This window comes from Rhincodon typus, chromosome 3 (genome assembly GCF_021869965.1).
Source record: "Rhincodon typus isolate 14 chromosome 3, sRhiTyp1.1, whole genome shotgun sequence".
Taxonomy (NCBI): Eukaryota; Metazoa; Chordata; class Chondrichthyes; order Orectolobiformes; family Rhincodontidae; genus Rhincodon; species Rhincodon typus.
Window position 1 is genome coordinate 102,941,603 of NC_063334.1, and position 23,504 is coordinate 102,965,106.

The window sequence follows — 23,504 nt, forward strand, 5'->3', positions numbered from 1 at the left end:
TGTAAGGAAAATATTTTGCTTTTCCTGAATTTTGTTTGCTCTGTTACCTTTGTGGTTGAGAACAAGGCTTTATGTATAGAAACAAAATAGGCAAACAATCCAATAAAATTAGCATTTTCTGTACACTGAACATTCCTAGCATCCCTTCATTAACAATTTCTCTTGTAGTGTTTGAAAGCATCCATATGGAATTTTTTTTTGCTTTTGACCAATTTCTAATGATCAAAGTTAGCACTACAGATGTGAGACTTATTTTCTAGAATGACTCCTCCCCTAAAATTCTGACTTCTTTTGTCACCACCTGATGCTTTTCAAATCATCTGAAATCTTCTACAATCTGTTCAAATCAAATTAATCCGAAAACTTTTATGTACAGTTTAAATATGAAAATAAAACATTTGTTACAAGTGACCGTCAGATTCTGTCCAGTGAGGAGGAATTTAAAGGTTCGCCTGATTCACAAAGCACATTATAAAGAGTTAAAGTGCACACAGAGAAAGGAAAATAAACTTCTCTCAATGTATCCAACTCAGCAATATTTCTGTGTTTTATTTAGGAATGGTTACACATACTGATTGTATATCTTTGGAAAATATTTCTATGTAGGCAAGAAACTAGGGTTAGCGTGTTTCAAACTCAATCAAATGAATGAGGGGCGGTCGTGTTATACAGGCCAATGATAAAAACTGAGTTACAGAAACATCAAGGATTTCATGAAGCCAGGCCTACAAAACAATTCACCTAACTTCGTGCACTGAGTGAAAACATCCAGTTCTTTTCTTGATTGACTGGCATTAAGTGATTTCAAGAAGACAGTACCTAAGGGATGTACTGGGCTCTCACCATAGAATCACAGAATCCCTTCAGTGTGGAAGCAGCCAATCGGCCCATCAAGGCCGCACTGCCCCTCTGGAGAGCCTGCCATCCAGATCCACACCCCTACCCTATCCCTGAAACCCTGCATTTCCCATGGTGAATCCATCTGGTCTGCACACCCCTGAACACTATGGGCAATTTGGGATAGCCAATCCACCTAAATTGCACATCTTTGGACTATGGGAGGAAACTGGAGCACCCAGAGGAAACCCATGCAGCATGGAAGGAACATACAAACTCCCACACAGTTGCCTAAGGCTGAAATTGAACCTGGGGTCCTGGTACAGTGAGGCAGCAGTGCTAACCACTGAGCCACTATGTTACCACCAGAGGTACAAGAATCTGTTAAATTACAGTTTCTTTACCTCAAAGAAGAAAGTGTATTTTGTTGGCTGATCCAGTGGAAGTTGTCTTACTGGTTCAGTAATCTCTGGGCTGCCTACGTGCAACATTGAGTATTCCTGCCACTTAAGCATAAACTGCCATAAACCTATAAAGCAAACGAACCAGAAGGCAAGATTATTTTCAAAATCTCTTTTGTCTCATGTGTCATTTTCTTTTGCTATAAAACACAGTCTGTTTACCAGTCTGCATCTGGTAAAATTAAATGAAATTTGATGGAAGATTGTTGAAGATTATCTTGGAAAACGAGAGGGCCTTTTACTTGGAAACGCCATATTTACTGATGTAATTTAAATCCTCAGTTTTCAGTCAAGCAAGCACAAAACTGAAAAAACAGTATGGAGTACTTGCAGTTAACTAACTTTTTGTGCCTTACAATTTGATAATTAACTGAAAGACTTTCACTTAAATCCAGGAAATCTGCAGTACCTTCTTTAAAACAGACTAACAATTCATTGCACAATTTCTAATTAATGCTGGCACCATAATTCTCTAAACTAAAGGCCATTGTATTTGCAGCAATGTCAATCCTGGCCATCCCTACAGATCTGTTTACTCCAAGTAAAGCATTTGGCTTCAACTTAAAGGAAACTTCAAATGTGGGGCGACCAACTTTGAGGGTAGGGAAGCTACTTAAATCCAGCGCATACTGTAGACCTATCTGGAGCTTTAAGTAATAATCTTCAGCACTGTGGTAGGTTTTGGAGAGGGCTGGGGAATTACTCTACAGGGGAGTCTGTGGTGCCGCAGAGCTCTCATCTCCGGGCGGCTAAAATAGTTTCCAGTAGAGGGGGGTGGGGGGGGGGGGGTCGCGTTCCACTTATCCTCCTTTCAACGCACCTCAAGATTGCTCATGAGCCTAATTGGCCACCCATCTCCCTCCCGGTCCCAAACCAACTTCGGTTAAAAAAAAATGAGTAATGCTGGAATTGGAGTCCGAAAACGAACACATATCCAATTGGCACCAGTACCTCTGGCACCTGTCGGTCTCTGTTCACACCCTTGAAACAGCCCAAAACAGCCAGAGAAAATGAAGTCATGAAGAGGCAAACCAAATGAACACTGAAATTCTGCCACAAAGGAAAATTATTTTCACACCTGATCCTTGTACTCACAGGTCTGACTGCATACAGCAATTGATTTGAAGATTAGTGTGATGGTAGTAATCATTGCCTTTTGGTGATACAAAAAAGTTGGTTAACGTAGAGAAATGAGATGAAATGAAAGATGCATTAAAAACATTTAGAATACATCAAATTCAAGGGCATACACGAATTCCCCAAGTGCTATAAATAAGATGTCTCAAGGACATTATCCTTGCACCAAGATCCTGAGATTAACTTTAACCAAAAACTTAAATAGACCAGCCATATAAACACCTGGACATCAGAGCAGGTAGGAATTTGGGAATTCCGAGGCAAGTAGCTTGACTGTTCTTGCTCCAGTGTAAAACTCCCCACTTGTCTGGATGACTGCAGCTTCAACAACACTCAAGTAGCTAGCACCATTACTATTCAAAGGAACAAGTTTGATCAGCATCCTATCCACCACATTAACTCCCTCCACCACCAACATACTGTGACTACAGCAATTACAATCTACAAGATGCACTGCAGCAACTTTCCAAGGCTCCTTTAACAGCATCTCCAAACCACGACTTCTACTTCCGAGTAGGACAAGGGCAGCAAATGCATGGGAACGTCACCATTTGCAAGTTCCCCTCCGTGGTGCATACAACCCTGACTTGGAGATTTGTCACCATTCCTACACTGCTGTTAGACCAACAAAGTGGAAGTCCATCCCTAAGATCACTGTGGCTATATCTACACCAGATACGAGGGCAGCTGTTTAAAAAGACAACTACCACCACTTCTAAAAAGCAACTGGAAATAGACAAAAATGCACTGACTCCTAAAACTGAAAATAAATTTCAAAAAACCTGCTTCTGTTGGCAAAAGCAGATGAGTCAATCCAGTTTGCAAACATTATCTGTGCATGTGAAGTATGAACAGTTAGTGCATGCATGATTGTGAATCAAGATTCCATAGCCTGGCCTTGTCCAAGAGTGTGGAGATTAAATATGCTGACAACAGACAACTGGGGATTGAGTTGACTAACAAGGTGAAGGGTTATTATAGAGTTCGGGAGGACGTAAACAGCTTAATAGAATGAATAGATTGGGGTAGAGCCAATATAATTCAAAATCACAAGACAATTAATTATGTTTTGGTAGGCAAACAAGAAAGCTAGCAGATACAGATATAAAATTCTTTGGAAATGCAAATGCAGTTACATAACAATGCCAAGACCATTTTTCAATCCAGATGTTTAGTGCAAATTTGCAGTAGTAAACCTGTTGGAGGCAATGATTAGGGTTACAGTTTAAGAGCAGAGTGATGGAGAATTTTTCACTTCTGCCAGAAAAAGACATGCTTTCAGATGGCGTAGGGAGTCTGTATACATTTTGATGCACAATTCCTCAAAAGCTCTGGGATAGAGCACTTGGACTACTTCAGGCATACTCTCCTAAGCCTCTCATTGAACCAGAATTAGTCACCTGGCTTGATGTAAGTGGTAGAGTACAAAAAAGACACAAAGTATAAGGGTTACTTGAACAGTCCGAGTTTAGAAGCCATCAATTATTATGGTAAAATTGTAGAACAGAGTCATTTTACTCCGAATATATTTTAAGGCTATTTCACTGAACTATCAAAAAGGATAGGGAATTGTTTGTGTCTGAGCAAGGAGAGTCGTGGAAGGAAAGAGCGATCAGGAGGCAGCGAGGAGGGTCAACGAGCTGATAGTTGACAGCAGGGAGCAGGGAGCAGGTCACAGAGCAGGCAAAAGGTAGCAAACAGGAAGGGGTTGTCAAGCAGGCTGCAGTAAAGACAATCATATACTGTGTACAGAATACAGCTGGTTTAGATGCTGTTCACACAAAATCATCTTGCAGAGTTTCAAAGTATACTGTTTCAAGCAAAGTCCTGATGCCATGGGTGCACACTGGTCCCATTACATCCATGAAATTGAAGTGAGCAACTCTGAATGAGGCAACTTAAAAATCGGTCTTTATTGCATGGGAAATCTAAAAACACAAGCAGGAATTACAGCTGCGATGACGGAATAGGGGGAGAAAATTAGGAAAAAATACTATTACAGAAAGATTAAAAAGTCAACAGGGATTCAATAGGGATGTTCCAGAATGAGGGGTTACAGATAAGAACGGGTTGAGGTCAGGACTTTTCGCAATTGGGTTGCAGAGGCTTAGCTTGACTTGAACACAGATTAAGAAGGTCTGTGATAACATGAACAGAAATGGATGACTTCCATTGGACACAATTTCTACTCTATTTGGTGAGCCACATTTCTCAGATTTATGTAGGAAAATGACACCCTACAGCAATAACAAATAGCAGCAGAGATATACGAAAGCAAAAATATGACTCAATGATTTTACTGCTGTGTGTAATTTCCACAACATTCATATCAGCGATGCAGTCATGTACTGAGACAGGTACTTGCACTTGAGCTCGTATTGAGCATCCATTAATAAACATGGAAATGGATATTTAAGCAGAATATTCTTCCAGATAATTTTCCATCCATATGGAAAGCCTCACTTCATGCCAAAACCCCATTGTTAGTAGATTTCACTGGCTGTTATGTAGTTTATTTGCAGAATGGGCTAGCACTGCAGTAATTAGCTTCAATATTCCTGCTGTGATTGAGTAGCCTGGTGCGCCAGTCATGCATTTAGCAGGTAATGAACTATGTCACCTCAAGGGAGACATACTGTAGAAAATATTTAATTGGCCTTTCCTTTTAAAAAAAAACTTAAACAATCTTTGTGATTTCAAACTAGATTCTCAACTTGAAGTTCGAATGTTATATTTCAACACCATGAGGGAGTTTTGATTAATTGCAAACATAGCCATTTTATTTCGGTGCAGTAGACAGCACCAGACTTCATGTCATGAATGACATTTGATTTGTAAGACTTCTGACAACTGATTGTCTTAAAAATACTATTATCCAACCATTTTAAAGAATTTCTAATTCATAATGACAGGCAGACTGAGTCCTCATAAACCTTACACATTAAAAGAATCCTCTCTGACAAATGTATAATCTGAACTGTCGAGTGCACATCAACTACATATTTTGTAAGAGTCAAGCAAGCACCTAAATGTGCTATAATACATCCTCACTTTCATCATAACTACCTCTCTTTCACTCTAAATTGATGTCATTAAGATAACCATTAATGAAATATAAGCACCCTGTAATGGGAAATATTAATCCACCTGAGTACTGATGAAAAACTATGAAGGAAACATTTATTTTTAAATAAAACATATACATTACTTTCAAACTGATCTGTGCATTCAGGAGATTTAATAGATCCCACTATCAACTGTAGCCTACAATGTAGCTCCTGCTCAGAAAGCAGTACATGCCAACAACATTCATTAGTCAATGTAACATGCACCGTTTAGCAACAGTGTTGAATTGCAAATCATCAATGACATTACTCACACTCAAAGCCCTCAGATAAACATATTTTACAATTATTTTTGAGAACATTTAAATGTCAAAGGAAGTGTATTACAATGGAAGAACAGTCAAGTAGAACTGTTCTTGCTACAATTCCTAGATCCAAAATATTCCTACTTTAGTTTTTCATTCTATTCCCATGCTGACATATCAACGGCACAGTTGGTAGCAGTCTTGTCTCAGCTATGTCCAAAGCATGTACACCTCTCCTTGAATAAGTGTACAGTGTACAGAGTGCTCTAGTTCAGGTCTCTGATACCCTGTCTCTTTGACAGGATTTCCCTACTTTTATACTCTATCCCACCTTGCAATAAAGGCTAATGTTCCATATGCCTTAATTGCTCACATGCTAACTTTCTGTCAATCAGTTGGCTGTTTCCTCTGAGGAGGTGGGTGAATTAGGATGATGGTGGTGAAAAGAATGCAGAACTGTAAAATCATCCAATATGTTACCAACTGAACATGTTATTGCAAAAGTAACCAAAAGGATTTACTACACATTTGTTAATGAAAATATAAAATATGGGCAAAATCTGAGATTCAGAAATGCAGACCTTCACAATTCAATTGTTAATCTCTCATTATCATACAGTTTATTACAGTGCAGCATCTAAAATGTTTCAGGAATTCCATTCTTGTCCTTTCTTGGATCACAACTTTTAAGGCAGTCAGCTGCTTAAGAGTTACTGGAATGTTGAACATTTCCCTGCACTTTGAATAAAACTAGCTTGAATCATTCACCGAAGGAATGGAAACTTATGTGGAGTTTCTTGATCTGAAAGTGGTGAAGATATTATAACAGTAAGAAAACAAAGTTTCCTACCCCCACAATCATGATGCACTCTTGACGTGTGTTTGTCTGCCTAGGAGTTGCTGACCTCCTCCCTTTCTTCCTTCACTGCTGCTCATTTAAAGCCAATCATTCTCCAATTTCCTTTTGCATTGTTTTAAAATAACTTTTCTGTACTGCAAAAGAGGTATTAATGTGGAAATTATCCACAAATACAGAAGGAAGTTTGAGAGCTCTTCATCCTCTCTTCAATGGTAAAATTGGCTTGATTATTCTGGTCCTTTGACTGTAAGGTCATATTTACAGACATGATAGAGCTCTAAGGAACATTGGAATTTGGGGCTGTCTGTTACAAAGAAACTAAAGTGCCTGCTGAGGTTCCAAGGTAATAAACTATCCAGATTAAACAACAGAAATGCAAGGGAATTTAAACATTCACTATACATTTTGTTGAAAGTCTTATTCACTATTTAACATGATCATGGTTGATCATCTAGCTCAATATCCTTCCTGTCCTTTCCCTACATTTCTTGACCCCTTTACCTACAAGAGCTTTAGCTACCTCCTTCTTGAAGACACAACCATTTCCTGTGGTAGTGAATTCCATAGGCTCACCACTCTCTGGGTGAAGAAATTCTCATCTCAATCATAAAAGGTTTGTCCCTTATCCTTAAAGTCTGACCCCTGGTTCTGGATTCACCCACCATCAGGAACCTAAATGAAAAATACAGCTGCGTTATTGTCAGCATTGGTAACATGCCCAGTAACAACATAACACACCTTTCTACCTTGCAAATGATTCACAAACAACATTATATGGTCTTCAGTTTGAACTTGCCAGGTGTTTCTTAAGATCATACTATCTCTCTGCCTTTTCTTAAATATGCATTAAATCAAAAGGCATGTGCTGCTCAGCTTGCTGTCCAATCCAATAGTTAGCAGTCCTTCCATGTCCATTATAATTCCACTCTGGTTAATTCTACTTAATTTAACATCAGCCAAATGAGTAACTAGTTTATCAAACTCTAGTTTATCAGCATCTAGTATTATTAATTGTCTAATTATCTATATCTAATTAATTATCTCCTCCATCATCCCCAGTGCAGAGTCCCTCAAATCCTCATCCCACCTGATAGTGTCCAGCCTCTTTCCCTCACCCCTCTGCAGTGCTGAGCTAACACCCTCGGTCCTCCAGCATAATCCATCCACTGCGAGTGCTTTGTAACTCCAGGTGGTTTATTATCCTGAGCAGCTTTTACAACTGCTATGAAAACCTCTAAGTAAATCCATGCAAAAACGGGGCAGGTGTGGTGCAGGGAGATCATGTATGTGTAGTTCTGAGCATCTGATCTCACCATCTTAGGAGTTTGGAAAAGGTCTGGGTAGGGTAAAAGCAACAATTAGAATGTTAAGTCCCACAATGCACTTATATGAGGAATTTCTCATACACCCAAAGCACATCAGTGATAAAAATTGAATCAGAGACCATTGTCCATGTAGGGAGGTTTGGGTTATAATCTGATTTTACTTGAGAAGTATTGCTCATTTTCAATGCCTTTTTTCAACAGAAGGCAAGTCACAATCGTAGTTAACACCACAACAATCCAAGACAAGCAAGGTGGTAATGACAGGGAACTGCTGTTTTGCAGTTGTCATTAAACAGACCACTCAAGACCACTACAAGACCTGAGCCCAGTGCAAATAAAGTCTGGGATGTTTCTGGTCATTACTTCCTCCCAAACTTGACTGCTCCATCTCTTGCAGCCTCTACATTGAAGTTACGTCCAGGCCGTCAATGCGAATCAGCAGCAATACACCGAGTGTGTGAGATATTGAGTAAATATTGATGTTAGGGTGAAGCAATCTGAAGGATGACATCAAGCAGGGACCATTGTGCACTTGTTCTGTAATTTGAACTAATTATGATTAAAATCAGAAAAACAAATGCAAAAATGGAATTCCCTTCCTTATGACATTGTGGGTCTATCTACAGCACATGGATGGCAACACTTCAAAATAAGCTCACTGTCATATTGTCAAGGGCAGCTAGGGATTGTTAATAAATGCTGGCCCAGGTAGCAAAGCCCACACCCAACAAGTGAATAAAGAAAATCTCAGAGCACTGTGACAACAGCTGACAAGGTACAGATGTTTTGAACTGACTTATAGTTATCTCGAGTCAAAGGATAAATGAATTCAACACAAAGGTCTGAAATAACTGCAAACTTGAGAGGACTGATAGCAAATAATGAAGCAACATAATTGTGGGCTTTCAATTTGGGAAGAATGGGTCAATTGCAAAATTCTTGCCTTTTTAGAAACTGAGTCATCCGCTGCTTTAGGACCAATAGGTGTTCATTTTGGAGCAAACCACATTTGTTTGTTCAAGGGATGTCAGCAGGTGGTGGTGTTCTCATGCATCTACCATTTTTATCCTCCTAGGTGATACACATTAGAAGCAGAGACATTGAAAATAGAAGCTAAGTAGGCATTCAGCCCTTCAATCCTGTTCCACCATTCAATATGATCACGGCTGATCATCCAACTCAGTACTCTGTTCCTGCTTTTGCCCCATACCCTTTTATCCCTTGAGCCCTAAGAGATATATCTATCTCCTCCTTGAAAACATTTTTCATTTTGACCACAACTGCTTTCTCTGGCAGAAAATTCCACAGGTTCACCACTCTTTGGGTGAAGAAATTTCTCCTCATCTCACTCATAAACAACCTACTCTGTATGCCCAGACCGTGACCCCTCGTTCTGGACTCTCTAGTCTGTCCTAGGTTACAGGTTGCCTGTAAAGGAGGTACTGTCAAAGCAGCCTTGGCGAGTTACTGAAATGCATCTTTTAGACAGCACTCACTGCTGCCCCTATGTTTAATAGCAAAGGAAGTGATTGCTCAAGGTAGTGGGTACGGCACCAGCCAAGCCAGGATCGTCTCAAGCTTGTTCAGAATTATGGGAGCTGTACGCATGAGGCAAGTGAGGAGCAATCCTGACTTGTGCCTTGCTGGACGGGATTTGGGAACTCAGGAGGGAAATGATTCACTATAGAACTGCTAGCTTTTGAACTGCTCTTGTAGCCAAAGCATTTATGCGGCTGGTCCAGTTAAGTTTCTGGTTAGTGGTATTCTCAGCCTGTTGTTAGTGGGAATTCAGTGATGGCACAGATCGTTAAGGTGTGGTGTTTAGATTCTCTCTTGTTTGACATGGTCATTGCCTGGCACTTGTGTGACGTGAACGTTAGTTAACGCAATGTGCACAAGCTCTGATGACATTGCGGTCTTACTGTTCATGGATACAAGCTGCTTCGGTATCTGCGGAATTGAGAATGGTGTTGAACATGGGTTCCAGCATTTTTAGTTCTCTGCTCCTCAGAATGTTGAATTTACTTGAATATGATTCTGAAACCACCAGCATTTCATCCATGTACCAGTACCTCACGTGAGCCTAAAGAGTGGTCTATTTGACTACAGCTACCATAACCAAAACTGATGTGATTTTCACCCAGTACCTATGTATATATATTCTGTAGTTCTGGATAACAGATAGCAACTTAGAGCAGGAACTATGGCCATTTACTTTCCTGTTCCCATAGGTCAGCATGTGTTCAGCACTAAAGACCTGCCTGCAATTCACATTCAACACCAGCTTCTTTCAACTGCAACAGAAACAGAAATTGCTGGAGAAACTCAGCTTTATTTCATTCTTTCAGCTGCACCTGCCTACACTCCAACAGCAGGCCAGATTTTTGTGAAATTAAACTTTCTGCTTTGAATTCTTTCAATTAATTTTAAAAGTGCTGCTTTATCAGGCTTCCACATAAAGTAGTCACCTGCACACTACAACTAATCCAGTGGGTGATGAGACAGTTGACACGATAATGGAATGAGTTTGGAAAACTCAAAGACTATTAATTCTGGATGTAAACTGATAGCACAAAAATACTTCGAATTCAGCAAGGGTTGATATTATTACTTAGAGAGGCCACAAGGTGGCTAATCTGAAACATGCACAGAACAGTGGAGCTGTTGTAGCTTTGAATGTCAACAGCTGGGATCTGCAGAGGGAATTTTGCTTTGAAGGTGACTACAACATGTAAACTGACCTGGAAATCTTTCATGAATGTCGTACTATTCAAAGATTTAAACAGTACAAATTACTCAAGCTATCTAGCGGGGGACTGACCTGTTTATCATTATATTTCAGGTTTTTTATTCATCACCCACAGCACTGACCACCATGCCTTCAGACCAGGCACAACGCTCTGGCATTCCCTAAATCCCTCTCCTTCTCCTGCATGATCCTTCTTAAAATCCACCTCTGTGACCACATTTCTTACCACTTTCTGTGATTTGGTGTCAGGTTACAGATAATTCCCAGATTTACTTATGATGAATTAATCATGTAAAAAAGTGTTATATTAATCTACATTGTTGACACATTAGAAGTCAGGAACAGGAACCATGTCTGATTTATTGCTCCCCAACATCAGGAGCATAGATATCTATTGTTGCACTTTTAACATAAGCGCAAGAAATAAGCTAACTCAGCAAAAACTGCGGACTCCCTTTTTACATCTGAGAGATAGAATCATCCAGTACAGAAGAGGCCTTTCAGCCCATGGAGTCAGTACTGCGAAAAATACACTACTATCTATGCCAGTCCCACTTTCCTGCTCTAGGCCCATAGCCTTGAATGTTATGACACTTCGAGTACTCATCCAAGTACTTTTTAAAAGGGTGTGAGCCTACCCACCTCAACTAGCCTTTCAGGCACTGAACTCCAGAAACCCACCACCCTCTGGGTACCAAACATTTCTTTAAATCTCCTCTAAACCTCCTGTTTTTCACTTTAAAATTGTGCCCCCTTGTTTCTAATCTTTCAACTTAGAGAAACAACTCCTTTCTCTTCACTCTGTCCATCATCCTATGCACCTCTATCAGGTCACCCCCTCAACATTCTCTGCTCGAAAGAAAACAACCTGAGCTTATCCAGCCTCTCTTCATAGCTAAAATGCTCCATTCCAGGCAACAGTCAGGTGAGTCTCCTCTGCACCCCCTCCAGTGCAATCACATCCTCCTTACAGTGTCACAACCAGAACTGCACACATTACTCCAGCTGCGCCCTCACCAAAGTCCTGTACAGTACTGAGTTGGTATTAATCACCTAAAATACTTTTATCACTAAAGGAAGCTTACACAATTTTTGTTTCAAGCATCTTCCTTAGTGATGCATAAGTTATTCTCAGGTTTATCATGGTAAAGAACAGATTCCATCACTTTGAAATTCAAACTGTATTACATTATGACTAAACTGTCCATTTTTCTGCTCACTATCTTCCACATTAACTCTAACTCTTGATAACTGTGCATTGTTACCAGGAGAGCAATATTTTCTAATATATAAAATTTATACCTAAGGTAGAAACGGTACTCTCAAAAGTCTAGTCCTGATCAACTTAGGGAGCAAAACGGAAGTTTGAGAATAGGGATAATGAAACATTCAGGTAACAGACCAAACTTCAAGTGGACATTTACAGAAAGCCCATTTAATTGTTAGCTGCTGGGTTCTGTGGTCAAAGCTGCTGCCTAATGCTTTTAGGCATTTTTCACTTTGTCAATCTACACATCTTTTACACAATCAGGTTATGCAGGCAGGAAGAGAAGAGATTTTAATTTAACATAGCATTTAGGGTGGGTAGGAGGATTAAAAGTCTTAAAAATCAGATTCCTGAACTAAACCCACCTCCAAACCACTCATCTCTGACTTTAACTGAAGGGCTTCCGAGGAGAAGGTGGTACTTCAATAATGAGAACATAGAACACAGAACATTACAGCGCAGTATAGGCCCTTCGGCCCTCGATGTTGCGCCGACCTGTGAAACCAATCTGAAGCCCATCTAACCTAAACTATTCCATTATCATCCATATGTTTATCCAATGACCATTTAAATGCCCTTAAAGTGGGCGAGTATACTATTTTTGCAGGCAGGGCATTCCACGCCCTTACTACTCTCTGAGTAAAGAACCTACCTCTGACATCTGTCCTATATCTATCACCCCTCAATTTAAAGCTATGTCCCCTCGTGCTAGCCATCGCCATCCGAGGAAAAAGGCTCCCACTGTCCACCCTATCTAATCCTCTGATCATCTTGTATGTCTCTATCAAGTCACCTCTTAACCTTCTTCTCTCTAACGAAAACAGCCTCAACACCCTCAGCCTTTCCTCATAAGACCTTCCCTCCATACCAGGCAACATCTTGGTAAATCTCCTCTGCACCCTTTCCAATGCTTCCACATCCTTCCTATAATGCGGTGACCAGAACTGTACGCAATACTCCAAGTGCGGCCGCACCAGAGTTTTGTACAGCTGCAACATGACCTCATGGCTCCGAAACTCAATCCCTCTACCAATAAAACCTAACGTACTGTACGCCTTCTTAACAACGCTATCAACCTGGGTGGCAACTTTCAGTGATCTACGCACATGGACACCGAGATCTTTCTGCTCATCCACACTACCAAGAATCTTACCATTAGCCCAGTACTCTGTATTCCTGTTACTCCTTCCAAAGTGAATCACCTCACACTTTTCCGCATTAAACTCCATTTGCCACCTCTCAGCCCAGCTCTGCAGCTTATCTATGTCCCTCTGTAACCTGCAACATCCTTCCGCACTATCCACAACTCCACCGACTTTGGTGTCATCCGCAAATTTACTAACCCATCCTTCTACGCCCTCATCCAGGTCATTTATAAAAATGACAAACAGCAGTGGCCCCAAAACAGATCCTTGAGGTACACCACTAGTAACTGAACTCCAGGATGAACATTTCCCATCAACCACCACCCTCTGTCTTCTTACAGCTAGCCAATTTCTGATCCAAACCGCTAAGTCACCCTCAATCCCATGCCTCCGTATTTTCTGCAATAGCCTACCATGGGGAACCTTATCAAACGCTTTACTGAAATCCAAATACACCACATCAACCGCTTTACCCTCATCCACCTGTTTGGTCACCTTCTCAAAGAACTCAATAAGGTTTGTGAGGCACGACCTACCTTTCACAAAACCGTGTTGACTATCCCTAATCAAATTATTCCTTTCTAGATGATTATAAATCCTATCTCTTATAATCCTTTCCAACACTTTACCCACAACTGAAGTAAGGCTCACTGGTCTATAATTACCAGGGTTGTCTCTACTCCCCTTCTTGAACAAGGGGACAACATTTGCTAGTCTCCAGTCTTCTGGCACTATTCCTGAAGACAATGATGACATAAAGATCAAAGCCAAAGGCTCTGCAATCTCCTCTCTAGCTTCCCAGAGAAGCCTAGGATAAATCCCATCTGGCCCAGGGGACTTATCTATTTTCACACCTTCCAGAATTGCTAACACCTCCTCCTTATGAACCTCAATCCCATCTAGTCTAATAGACTGTATCTCAGTATTCTCCTCGACTACATTGTCTTTTTCCTGTGTGAATACTGACGAAAAATATTCATTTAGCACCTCTCCTATCTCTTCGGACTCCACGCACAACTTCCCACTACTGTCCTTGACCGGCCCCAATCTTACTCTAGTCATTCTTTTATTCCTGACATACCTATAGAAAGCTTTAGGGTTTTCCTTGATCCTACCTGCTAAAGACTTCTCATGTCCCCTCCTGGCTCTTCTTAGCTCTCTCTTTAGGTCCTTCCTGGCTAACTTGTAACTCTCAAGCGTCCTAACTGAGCCTTCACGCCTCATCTCTACATAAGCCTCCTTCTTTCTCTTGACGAGAGATTCAACTTCTTTAGTAAACCATGGTTCCCTCGCTCGACCACTTCCTCCCTGCCTGACAGGTACATACTTCTCAAGGACACGCAGTAGCTGTTCCTTGAACAAGCTCCACATTTCAATTGTGCCCAGCCCCTACAGTTTCCTTCTCCATCCTATGCATCCAAAATCTTGCCTCATCGCCTCATAATTGCCTTTCCCCCAGCTATAATTCTTGCCCTGCTTTATATACCGATCCCTTTCCATCGCTAAAGTAAACGTAACCGAATTGTGGTCACTATCACCAAAGTGCTCTCCTACCTCCAAATCTAACACCTGGCCTGGTTCATTACCCAGTACCAAATCCAATGTGGCCTCGCCTCTTGTTGGCTTATCTACATACTGTGTCAGGAAACCCTCCTGCACACATTGGACAAAAACTGACCCAACTGAAGTACTCGAACTATAGCGTTTCCAGTCAATATTTGGAAAGTTAAAGTCCCCCATAACAACTACCCTGTTACTTTCGCTCCTATCCAGAATCATCTTTGCAATCTTTTCCTCTACATCTCTGGAACTTTTCGGAGGCCTATAGAAAACTCCCAACAGGGTGACCTCTCCTTTCCTGGTTCTAACCTCAGCCCATACTACCTCAGTAGACGAGTTGTCATCAAACATCCTTTCTGCCACCGTAATACTGTCCTTGACTAACAATGCCACACCTCCCCCTCTTTTACCACCTTCCCTGATCTTACTGAAACATCTAAACCCTGGAACCTGCAACAACCATTCCTGTCCCTGCTCTATCCATGTCTCCGAAATGGCCACAACATCGAAATCCCAGGTACCAACCCATGCTGCAAGTTCACCCACCTTATTCCGGATGCTCCTGGCATTGAAGTAGACACACTTCAAACCACCTTCCTGCCTGCCGGTACACTCCTGCAACCTTATTTATTACCTCACCTTATGGTCATTCAATGTGATCAGGAGGTGGCAGCTACATCCAGGTGTAATATTCCTGAACCCAGAAGGTGAATGCATAGATGCCCAGATACCTGCCTGAGCAAAGCTCAATGTGGAGAAACTCCCCATGTCTTTCAACCCCCATCCTCCAGGATTAAGTCAACCGCTGTCTCCATCTCCAGTCTCCTCCCCCCACATTCCCATTACCTCCGAACTGGGTCCCAGGAAACAGGAGCCTCTCTCAGATTGGGATCAATTACCCTGCCCCACTAACCAAACCTGGTCCTCCAGCCATGAAACCAAGACAGCTTCTGAATGGGGAAACATGTGGGGGATTCACGTACACTATGAAGGAAAATCACACACAATGATGAGCAAAATATTTCTGACTTCTGACATCCCCCCACCTTTCTGATCCATCCATTCCCAGGTCAGGCAAGTTAAAAGTTCAGATTAAAATGTCTGCTACATCTTGTTTGTAGATATAGATTTAATTCAAAAATCAAAGATTTCACTTCCTGAATGGCTCAGATCATTAACATATTTCATTAATGAAGTCTTTCCTACCTAAAATATAGAAGTGAAAGGTTCTAAAAGTGTTTTGTTTAACATTATTCAAAACAGGTGTCAATATGCGCTACCAATTCAAAAAATGTGCAGACTCATTTGGCATTACAATAAAAAATTAAGAAATTTTAAGCAAAATGCATACAGAAACTTTCATACCATGCATTCAACAAATTGACAAAAATCTCTCTCACAGAAAAATGCTACATTTAGAATGATTTTAAATAAAATTATATACCTGTCACAACCTTGGGTAACCCAAAATTGCTTTACAAGAAATTAAGCACTTTTGAAACACAAGGAAAGCAGCACCCAATTTGCACACAGAGAGCTCTCACAAGCAACAATGAAATAAATGTTCATAGCATCTATTTTTAGGTGTTGATTGAGAGATAAATATTGACTGGGTACTGACAGAAAAGTTCAAATCAGTCCATGGGATCATTTACATACATCTGATAGGCCAAACAAGGCGTCAGCTCACCACCTCCGCTCTGACAATACAGCTCTGGCTTTGTATAATGCTACCGCTGAGTCAAGGCTGAGACCGTAAACATTAAAAGACCAGCTGACTGGATTGGTTATAGAAGGCATATCCTGGAATAGTGGTAATCAGAATAAAAAGGGTCACTGATGAAGGCCCAAGAGCAGAATACATGACAGATATCCAGCCCAGGTTTAAGAATTCAGCTTTTGTAACTGGGAACAATGAAATATTCCAGACTTCTGTGACAACATTTTTTATAATCTACACAGCATATTCTCACAAGACATTAACATGTCAACAGTCTAAGTAATATTTAACTTTGCATACTTGCTTCAGATGCCATGCATTATACTGGTTATCAGCTGCATGAATGGACTGATTAATCAATACACTAGTAATATAAAACCTAGTGTTATTTTAAGTGACCTATTCTCATTCACCAATGCACTGTAATTCAGCACACTGTACGATTACAATATTATGAAAAGCTCATCTCAAATAGTAATTTCTTACCTGAATGAGCAGGGAGAGGAGAGTGAGGTCGTGGAAGGGCTGCAGACTGACTGCTTCCTATCAGGCTTTTCCGATTATTAGTGCGGCAACTGAAATACAAAGAAGAAAATAAAATAAATACAGCCACTCAGTTTTATGACATTTCATCACTCCTTTTACACTTCTGTTATCTTCCCTGCTGATGGTAATACCGGACATGTCAGACCCCACAGTGAGACCTGACTCAATAGGCTACTGATTTTATCTTCTCGTTTTTAGTGATCATGGAAGTCAGTTACTGAACATATTCACAAGAGGCTGCCAGTATTTATTTCAACAAAGACCATATGAGTTTATTAATCAAAAAAGAACATTTCAACAATTTTTAAAAGTTCACTTGTGGGGCATGGCAATCGCCGACCAGGCTAACAATTAATTGTCCATTCCTAATTAGCCTCAAGGAAGTGGTGAGCTGCTTCCTTGAGTAGCTGCAGTACATTTGCTAGATACAGAGAACCCTTAGGGAGGGAATTCCAGGATTTTAACGCAATGATCCTGAAGGAATGGTGATATATTTCTAAATTAAGATTGTGAATAGCTTGGAGGGGAACTTGCAGGTGTTCCTTTGTATCTGGCCCAGCCAGCAATGCCTATGTCCCATGAGGGGATAAAAATAATCTTACAGTCTGGAGAATCTGATAGCCTCTTCCAGGAGGCTTCACATACCTGAGTTTACATGTTTTTAGCTTCAAATACCTCTTCAAGGTTATATCCCAACACTTTTGGGATTGATCTATTAATAAACTCTCTACTCTGAGGTTTTTTTTATTTTTAACATATCTTAAACTATCTTCTCTCTTTCTCAGGAGTAACTGCTTTAAACATCCATAATCAGCGCAGAACCACCCCAAACTGAAGTTAACACTGAAAAGTTTCTTTCTAAGCCATGGGTGTTTCTCCCAAACTTAAAAAGAATAAATCTAGAACAACACATTAGAAAGCATAATGTACAACATTATGTACGTTATTCACTCATACACTCTCCTGATGTAAACAAAAACCCATTCATTTTTGGAGGCTCTCTCTCTCAAACTGTTTTAAAAGAAATCACAATGACGCGGAGACATACAACAAGTTAATCATTAAACCTCTTCAGATATACAGAAAACCCATATGCTACGAGTTCAAAATTCAAAACCCTAAACTGAAACGTAAATGATATTTATATAAATCACACTGTACAAATATCAGACAGAATCATCCCTTTTAGCCCAACAATAACCCTACAAATATACAACCTCAGGTCACCTCTACCTCCATGCTAAAGTTCCTTGATCATCTGGCATAGAATTGTTAGCTCATAATAGATTTAGGTATGATAAACAAGGTATAAAAAGATTGTGGAAGGGTGAGGGACACAGATTTAAGATTTGAGCAAAAGATGCAGGGGAAATGAAAGAACGATCCTGGTTTTGCATAGTGAATGGTAACGGCCTGGAATTTATTTGCAGCAAGTGTAGTGGATGTGTAAGCGATCAATGATTTCAAACAGAAATTAGATGAGCAGTTGAAGGAAATAAGCTTGCAGGGCTACAGAACTGAGTAGTGGAATGGGACTGAGTGGATTGTGCTGCAGTGAGATACATGGACGTGATGGGCCAAGTGGTCTGCAACACTATGGCATAGGGACCAATACTTCAAACTTGTCTAATCGCCACTTTAGAACCGATTAAACACAAGCCCAAGTTTCCTCCGAACCACTGCCATTCTGACTTGTGCCTACATCAAGGTTTACACACTGTTACTGTGTCTCAGAACTTTCTCCCTAACAGCTAATCCTCCCTGAAAAGGGAGGACATGGCTAGTGGTAGTATTGCATTGCATAGACCTAGTGGACTGTTAATCCAGAGATCCAGGAATGTTATGCATCGTGGCAGATGGTGGAATTTGAATTCAGTTTTTTAAAAAAATCTGGAATTAAGAGTGCAATGATGAATTTGAATCCATCTGGTTCACTACCATGTTTTAGGGCAGGAAACTGCCATTCTTACGTGGTCAGGCCTACATGTGACTCTAAACTCTTAACTGCCCTCTGGGCAATTAGAGGTGAACAATAAATGCTGGCCTAGCCAGAGACACCTCATCCCATAAACGAACCTTAAAAAAGCACTCTGGATGTAACGACACCAGATAGACTATAATGGTTTCAAGACCATGGCTCACCACCATCTTCTCAAAGGAACTTTGGGATGGTAATTTGGGATGAACTACGCTGGGCATAGCTCACATCCCATGATTTATTTACTTTAAAAAATGTTTTCATTCTTTTCAAAGAACATCCAAAATCTAAGTTTCTCGGTGTCATTTAGTAAGGTGAATGATGCCAGCTTTGAGTAATTACGTTTAAATACATTAGGTATAATGTATTAAAGATGATGAGTACTCTTAGTTCTAAAGGCAACATTCCTGTAGGTAGCACTGTGCACGTATATTACAGGCTTAATGGATTACATGGGGGAACCCCCATGCCACACCTTCAGTAATGCCCAGGTGGCTCTTGTGAAAGAAACATCGCGTAGATCATCTAATTGATGACTATATGTTGAGCAAACATGTTTAACAAAAATAATGCTTTCCAAAAATAGGTATCAGTTTTTCAAGGTCTAAAAGCGAGTCTCCAGAAGGTGGTCACGCTGGTTAGAAATGGTGGGATTCAGGGAAAAGCTTTGGTGCAAGCAGGAGTTTGGTTATGAATAAATAATGGCTACAACAAAAGAACTTGTTAAAAATTCAGAAATCAAAGAATGCTTATGTATAAACTAAAGGTGTTTGATAGCAACAGAATCAGCTACAGCCAACATCCTTTTCCCCGATGGCAACAGAAGCAGCTCATGCACGTAGGAATACCTTCCTGTCAAGAGAATATTTTCATCATAAAAAGCATCTGAAATCAAAAGCTCAACAGCCAAGAATTAACAGCATCAGCAGGAGCCTTCATCTGTCCCATTCACACCTGCACTGCTCTATCCAGCCCAGTATTAAATCATTCAAGACAGGATACAAACAGATTTCCCATAATTAAAATCAATACTCTTGCTCAAACCCTGCACATCCCACTAGGAAAACCTGAAACCACACTGATTGTTCGAACAGAACAGAAGATCAGCCTGTAATTCTCCCGGCAATCCCATTCCACCCCAGTTCAGAATTAAATTGGATGCGCTGCCTCTTCAGCAACCACAAAAGGTGGAAATAACCCCAGTTGAGTCACAAATCTGATCCAGCAGCATCTACAAAACTTGAAGGAATTCTGACCTTAACTCATACCAGTCTCAGAATCAGGGCTACACTAATGAAGAAAATTGAACCTTTCAATGATGACTTTAATCATCAGTCTCAAGGAAACAAAAACCATAGACTATAAAAAGCCTGGATTACTTGTTTAAAAAGTATAATTTAAATAAAAGTATGAACAGAGGTTGGGAAACAGAACTGCTAAACCTGACCATTGAGAAGACATGGTGGGAAGCTGCAGTAAGTTCAAAGTAATAACTTGGATTGTTATTACTTTGGCCTGTTAAAGACTAACTGCTGCGTTAGCCTCAGTAAGGCTACAGGGTCGGGAATGATCCGTCACATTTTCAAAGGCATAGGGAAGATAAAGAAGTCATGACAAAGACAGTTGCCTTTGTGAACCATGAAAGAGAGTGAGGAAGGCCAGACTGTTTTGTCAGCAGGTCGTATAATAATAGTCATTTTAGTAAATTTGAAGCAACGATCGAAAGCAGAGGAGGATGTCAACATAGACTTTAGCCTACAAACTCCCAAAGGCAATGAATGAGTCACTCACAGCCTTGTGTCCTACTGTGACCAAACTTTACAGATAAAAATATTCACAGCCTCACTTCATCTTTACTTTTCAGTTGTTTAAAAAGTAGGATTTTTAAAAACCCTACACCAATACTCACAATATAAAAATATAAGCACATAAAAAGTTCAAATTATTTGGCTAAGTTTTATGATCATAAAGAACTTGAACTGATACTCATTTTGGCTAACATATTCAAACTATTTTCAAATCGTTCTATTTCATAGTCAGAGTCAGACAGCATGGAAACAGACCCTTCGGTCCAACTTGTCCATGCTGACCAGATATCCTAAGTTAATCTAGTTCCACTTGCGAGCGTTTGCCCCATATCCTTCTAAGCCTTTCCTATTTATTGGCATGTTCAGCTGCCTTTTAAATGTTGTAATTGTACCAGCCACCACCAGTTCTTCTGGCAGCTCATTCCATACACTCAGCATCCTCTACGTGAAAAAGTTAACCCTTAAGTCCTTCTTAAATCTTTCCCCTTTCACTATAAATCCATGCCTTTCAGTTTTGGATTCCCCTACCGCAGGAAAAAGACCTTAGCTATTCACCCAATCCATGCCCCTCAGAAGTCTTATAAAACCTCTAAAAAGGTCATCCCTCAGCCTCCGATGCTCCAGGGAAAAAGCCCCAGGTTATTCAGCCTCTCTCTGTAGCTCAAACCCTCCAACTCCAGCAACATCCTTGTAAATCTTTTCTGCACCCTTTCAAGTTTAAAAACATATTTCCTATTGCAGGGAATCCAGAATTGAACGCAGTATTCCAAAAGCAGCCTGGCCAATGCCTTGCATAGCTGCGACATGACCTCCCAACTCCTATACCCAATGCATTGACTAACAACAGCAAGTATGCCAAATGCATTCTTCACAAACCTGTCTACCTGTCACTCCAACTTCAAGGAACTATGAACCTGCACTCCAAGGTCTCTTTGTTATCGGTTGGCGCTAAAATATCTTTAATCGCCCAAATTTGCATCTCAAACTGGCCTCTATTATAACCACCATCACCCCCGAGGTATTTTAACAGGTAATACTTTTATATATTAAATATCTGGTTTTACAGTAAAAAGTAGTAAAATAACAGCAGACAATGATTCCAACTTTTGTCATTTTGTGTAAACATTAATTGCTCGTCATGAATTCAGGAATGGTCTGGTCATTTGGATTTGAGCTTTCAGCCCAGCCCTCTAAGGTTATAGCCATTTTGCATTCCAACAGCAACATTTTAAACAAAGGAAGGCATTTGCAGTCATCAAACTAAAGAATGCTATTGCTCTCCTATCATGTCAAATTCCAAACCCAGCCTGATCTCGTTCTCACTAACAAACAAACTCACATCAAATTTTCCTGCTGGACCACTAACTCGTAATCAGATCCAGGGACAGCTGAGCTGAATTTTTTCTGCCCTAGTTGCAGAGCACGAAGGTAAAAAAAGACACTGCTTCAACTGTTTTCCCAGCAGAGATCATGCAACATTACACATAGCAGAAATCAAATTTGAGATCTACCAGGTCGGTATTGCTCACTGTTACAGCATATGGTACCTTTACCCACAAGACCCTTAAAAGACTGCAATCTAATTAGCTTAATATTGTTTACTGAAGTGTATTATATTAAATGATAGAGAAAAAGTTTATATGCAGAAATACTTTAGTGTGTACCATGAAATAAAAGTTTGAGGCTACAAGCTTCGAGTCAGCAGTGGCTGCCATGAGCTCTGACTGAGTGCAAACCGCTAAAGGTCCCATTAAATCGTTGCTTCTTTTACTGAAGAAGTTGGCCTAAATTGCTCCAAAAAAATCTAGTACGAAGGTAGGTTCTTAAAAAACTAAGGATTAAATACACTGTTTTCATCCTCAACCCACCCCTGACCTAAACCTCTCCTGGTCTCACTATTTTTTAGCAGTTCAGACACAGTGTCCACTCCATCATGGCTGATTTTGCAGGAGTATTGTCTGAATGCCTGTGGATTTGGCTCTAAGGAGGACATGAACATTCGTTTGCTGGTCTTCCCATTACATTCAGAGAATGCAGTGGAGGCACTGCAAGTAGAATTGCTCTGGCTCTCTTGTGCAACACTGGCGCACAGTACAGCACTGTAGAGACGACACCTGCTCTGTAAAGTAGACTTTTGTTTTGCCTTTATTGTCAAACACTCAATGTGTAGTTATTCGAAGGCTCAGCCTGCGCAGGTGATCCAGTCTTGCAACTCCTTACTGATGGCAGGCTGACAGAGGTAGTTGCCAAGGGATGCAAAGTACTCAACATATTCCTGATTGTCTCCTTCACCATTTGCAGTGGGCAAAATATTTCACAGTACAGGTCTGGGTTGCAAAATTAGGGGAACTTTTGGCAAATTTCAAGCACACAGGCTGTATACACAATTAAAGAGTTTGAACGCAGTGTATAAATCTGGTGTAGAGTCGCAATGACGCTGCAGTTGAATGCAAACTGCTTGTCAGGTACTGCTAATTTTCTTTGGGTGGTGGGTGGGGTTGTCAGTTTACATGGACTACAAATATTATGGGAGCTATACACAAACTTGGTTGGATTTTGAACCGGAATGTTTCCGATCTCCCACTCGGGACAATAACAGCCATTGCATCACGAAGCAGTTGCAAGATTTTTTTTTTTCCTTTACTCATTCACAGGATGAGGGCGTCACTGTCTAGGCAGCATTTAGTGCCCATCCCTAATTGTCTGGAGGGCAGTTAAGAGTCAACCACATTGCTGCGGGTC

The 23,504-nt window shown here is 40.5% G+C and overlaps 2 protein-coding genes across 3 annotated transcripts in view; both read right to left on the reverse strand.

Annotated features, from left to right (window-relative positions):
• LOC109920222 (microtubule-associated serine/threonine-protein kinase 4-like) overlaps positions 1–23,504 on the reverse strand; it is a 763,378-nt gene that overhangs the window by 699,492 nt on the left and 40,382 nt on the right. For both annotated transcript variants that reach the window (XM_048595288.1, XM_048595289.1), the window contains exon 2: positions 16,917–17,005. In XM_048595288.1, the coding sequence (XP_048451245.1) occupies positions 16,917–17,005 (89 nt within the window). The remainder of the gene's footprint in view (positions 1–16,916; positions 17,006–23,504) is intronic.
• The window catches only part of LOC125482815 (microtubule-associated serine/threonine-protein kinase 4-like), a 399,885-nt gene that overhangs the window by 170,499 nt on the left and 205,882 nt on the right, over positions 1–23,504 (reverse strand). The gene's annotated exons all lie outside the window — the stretch shown is intronic.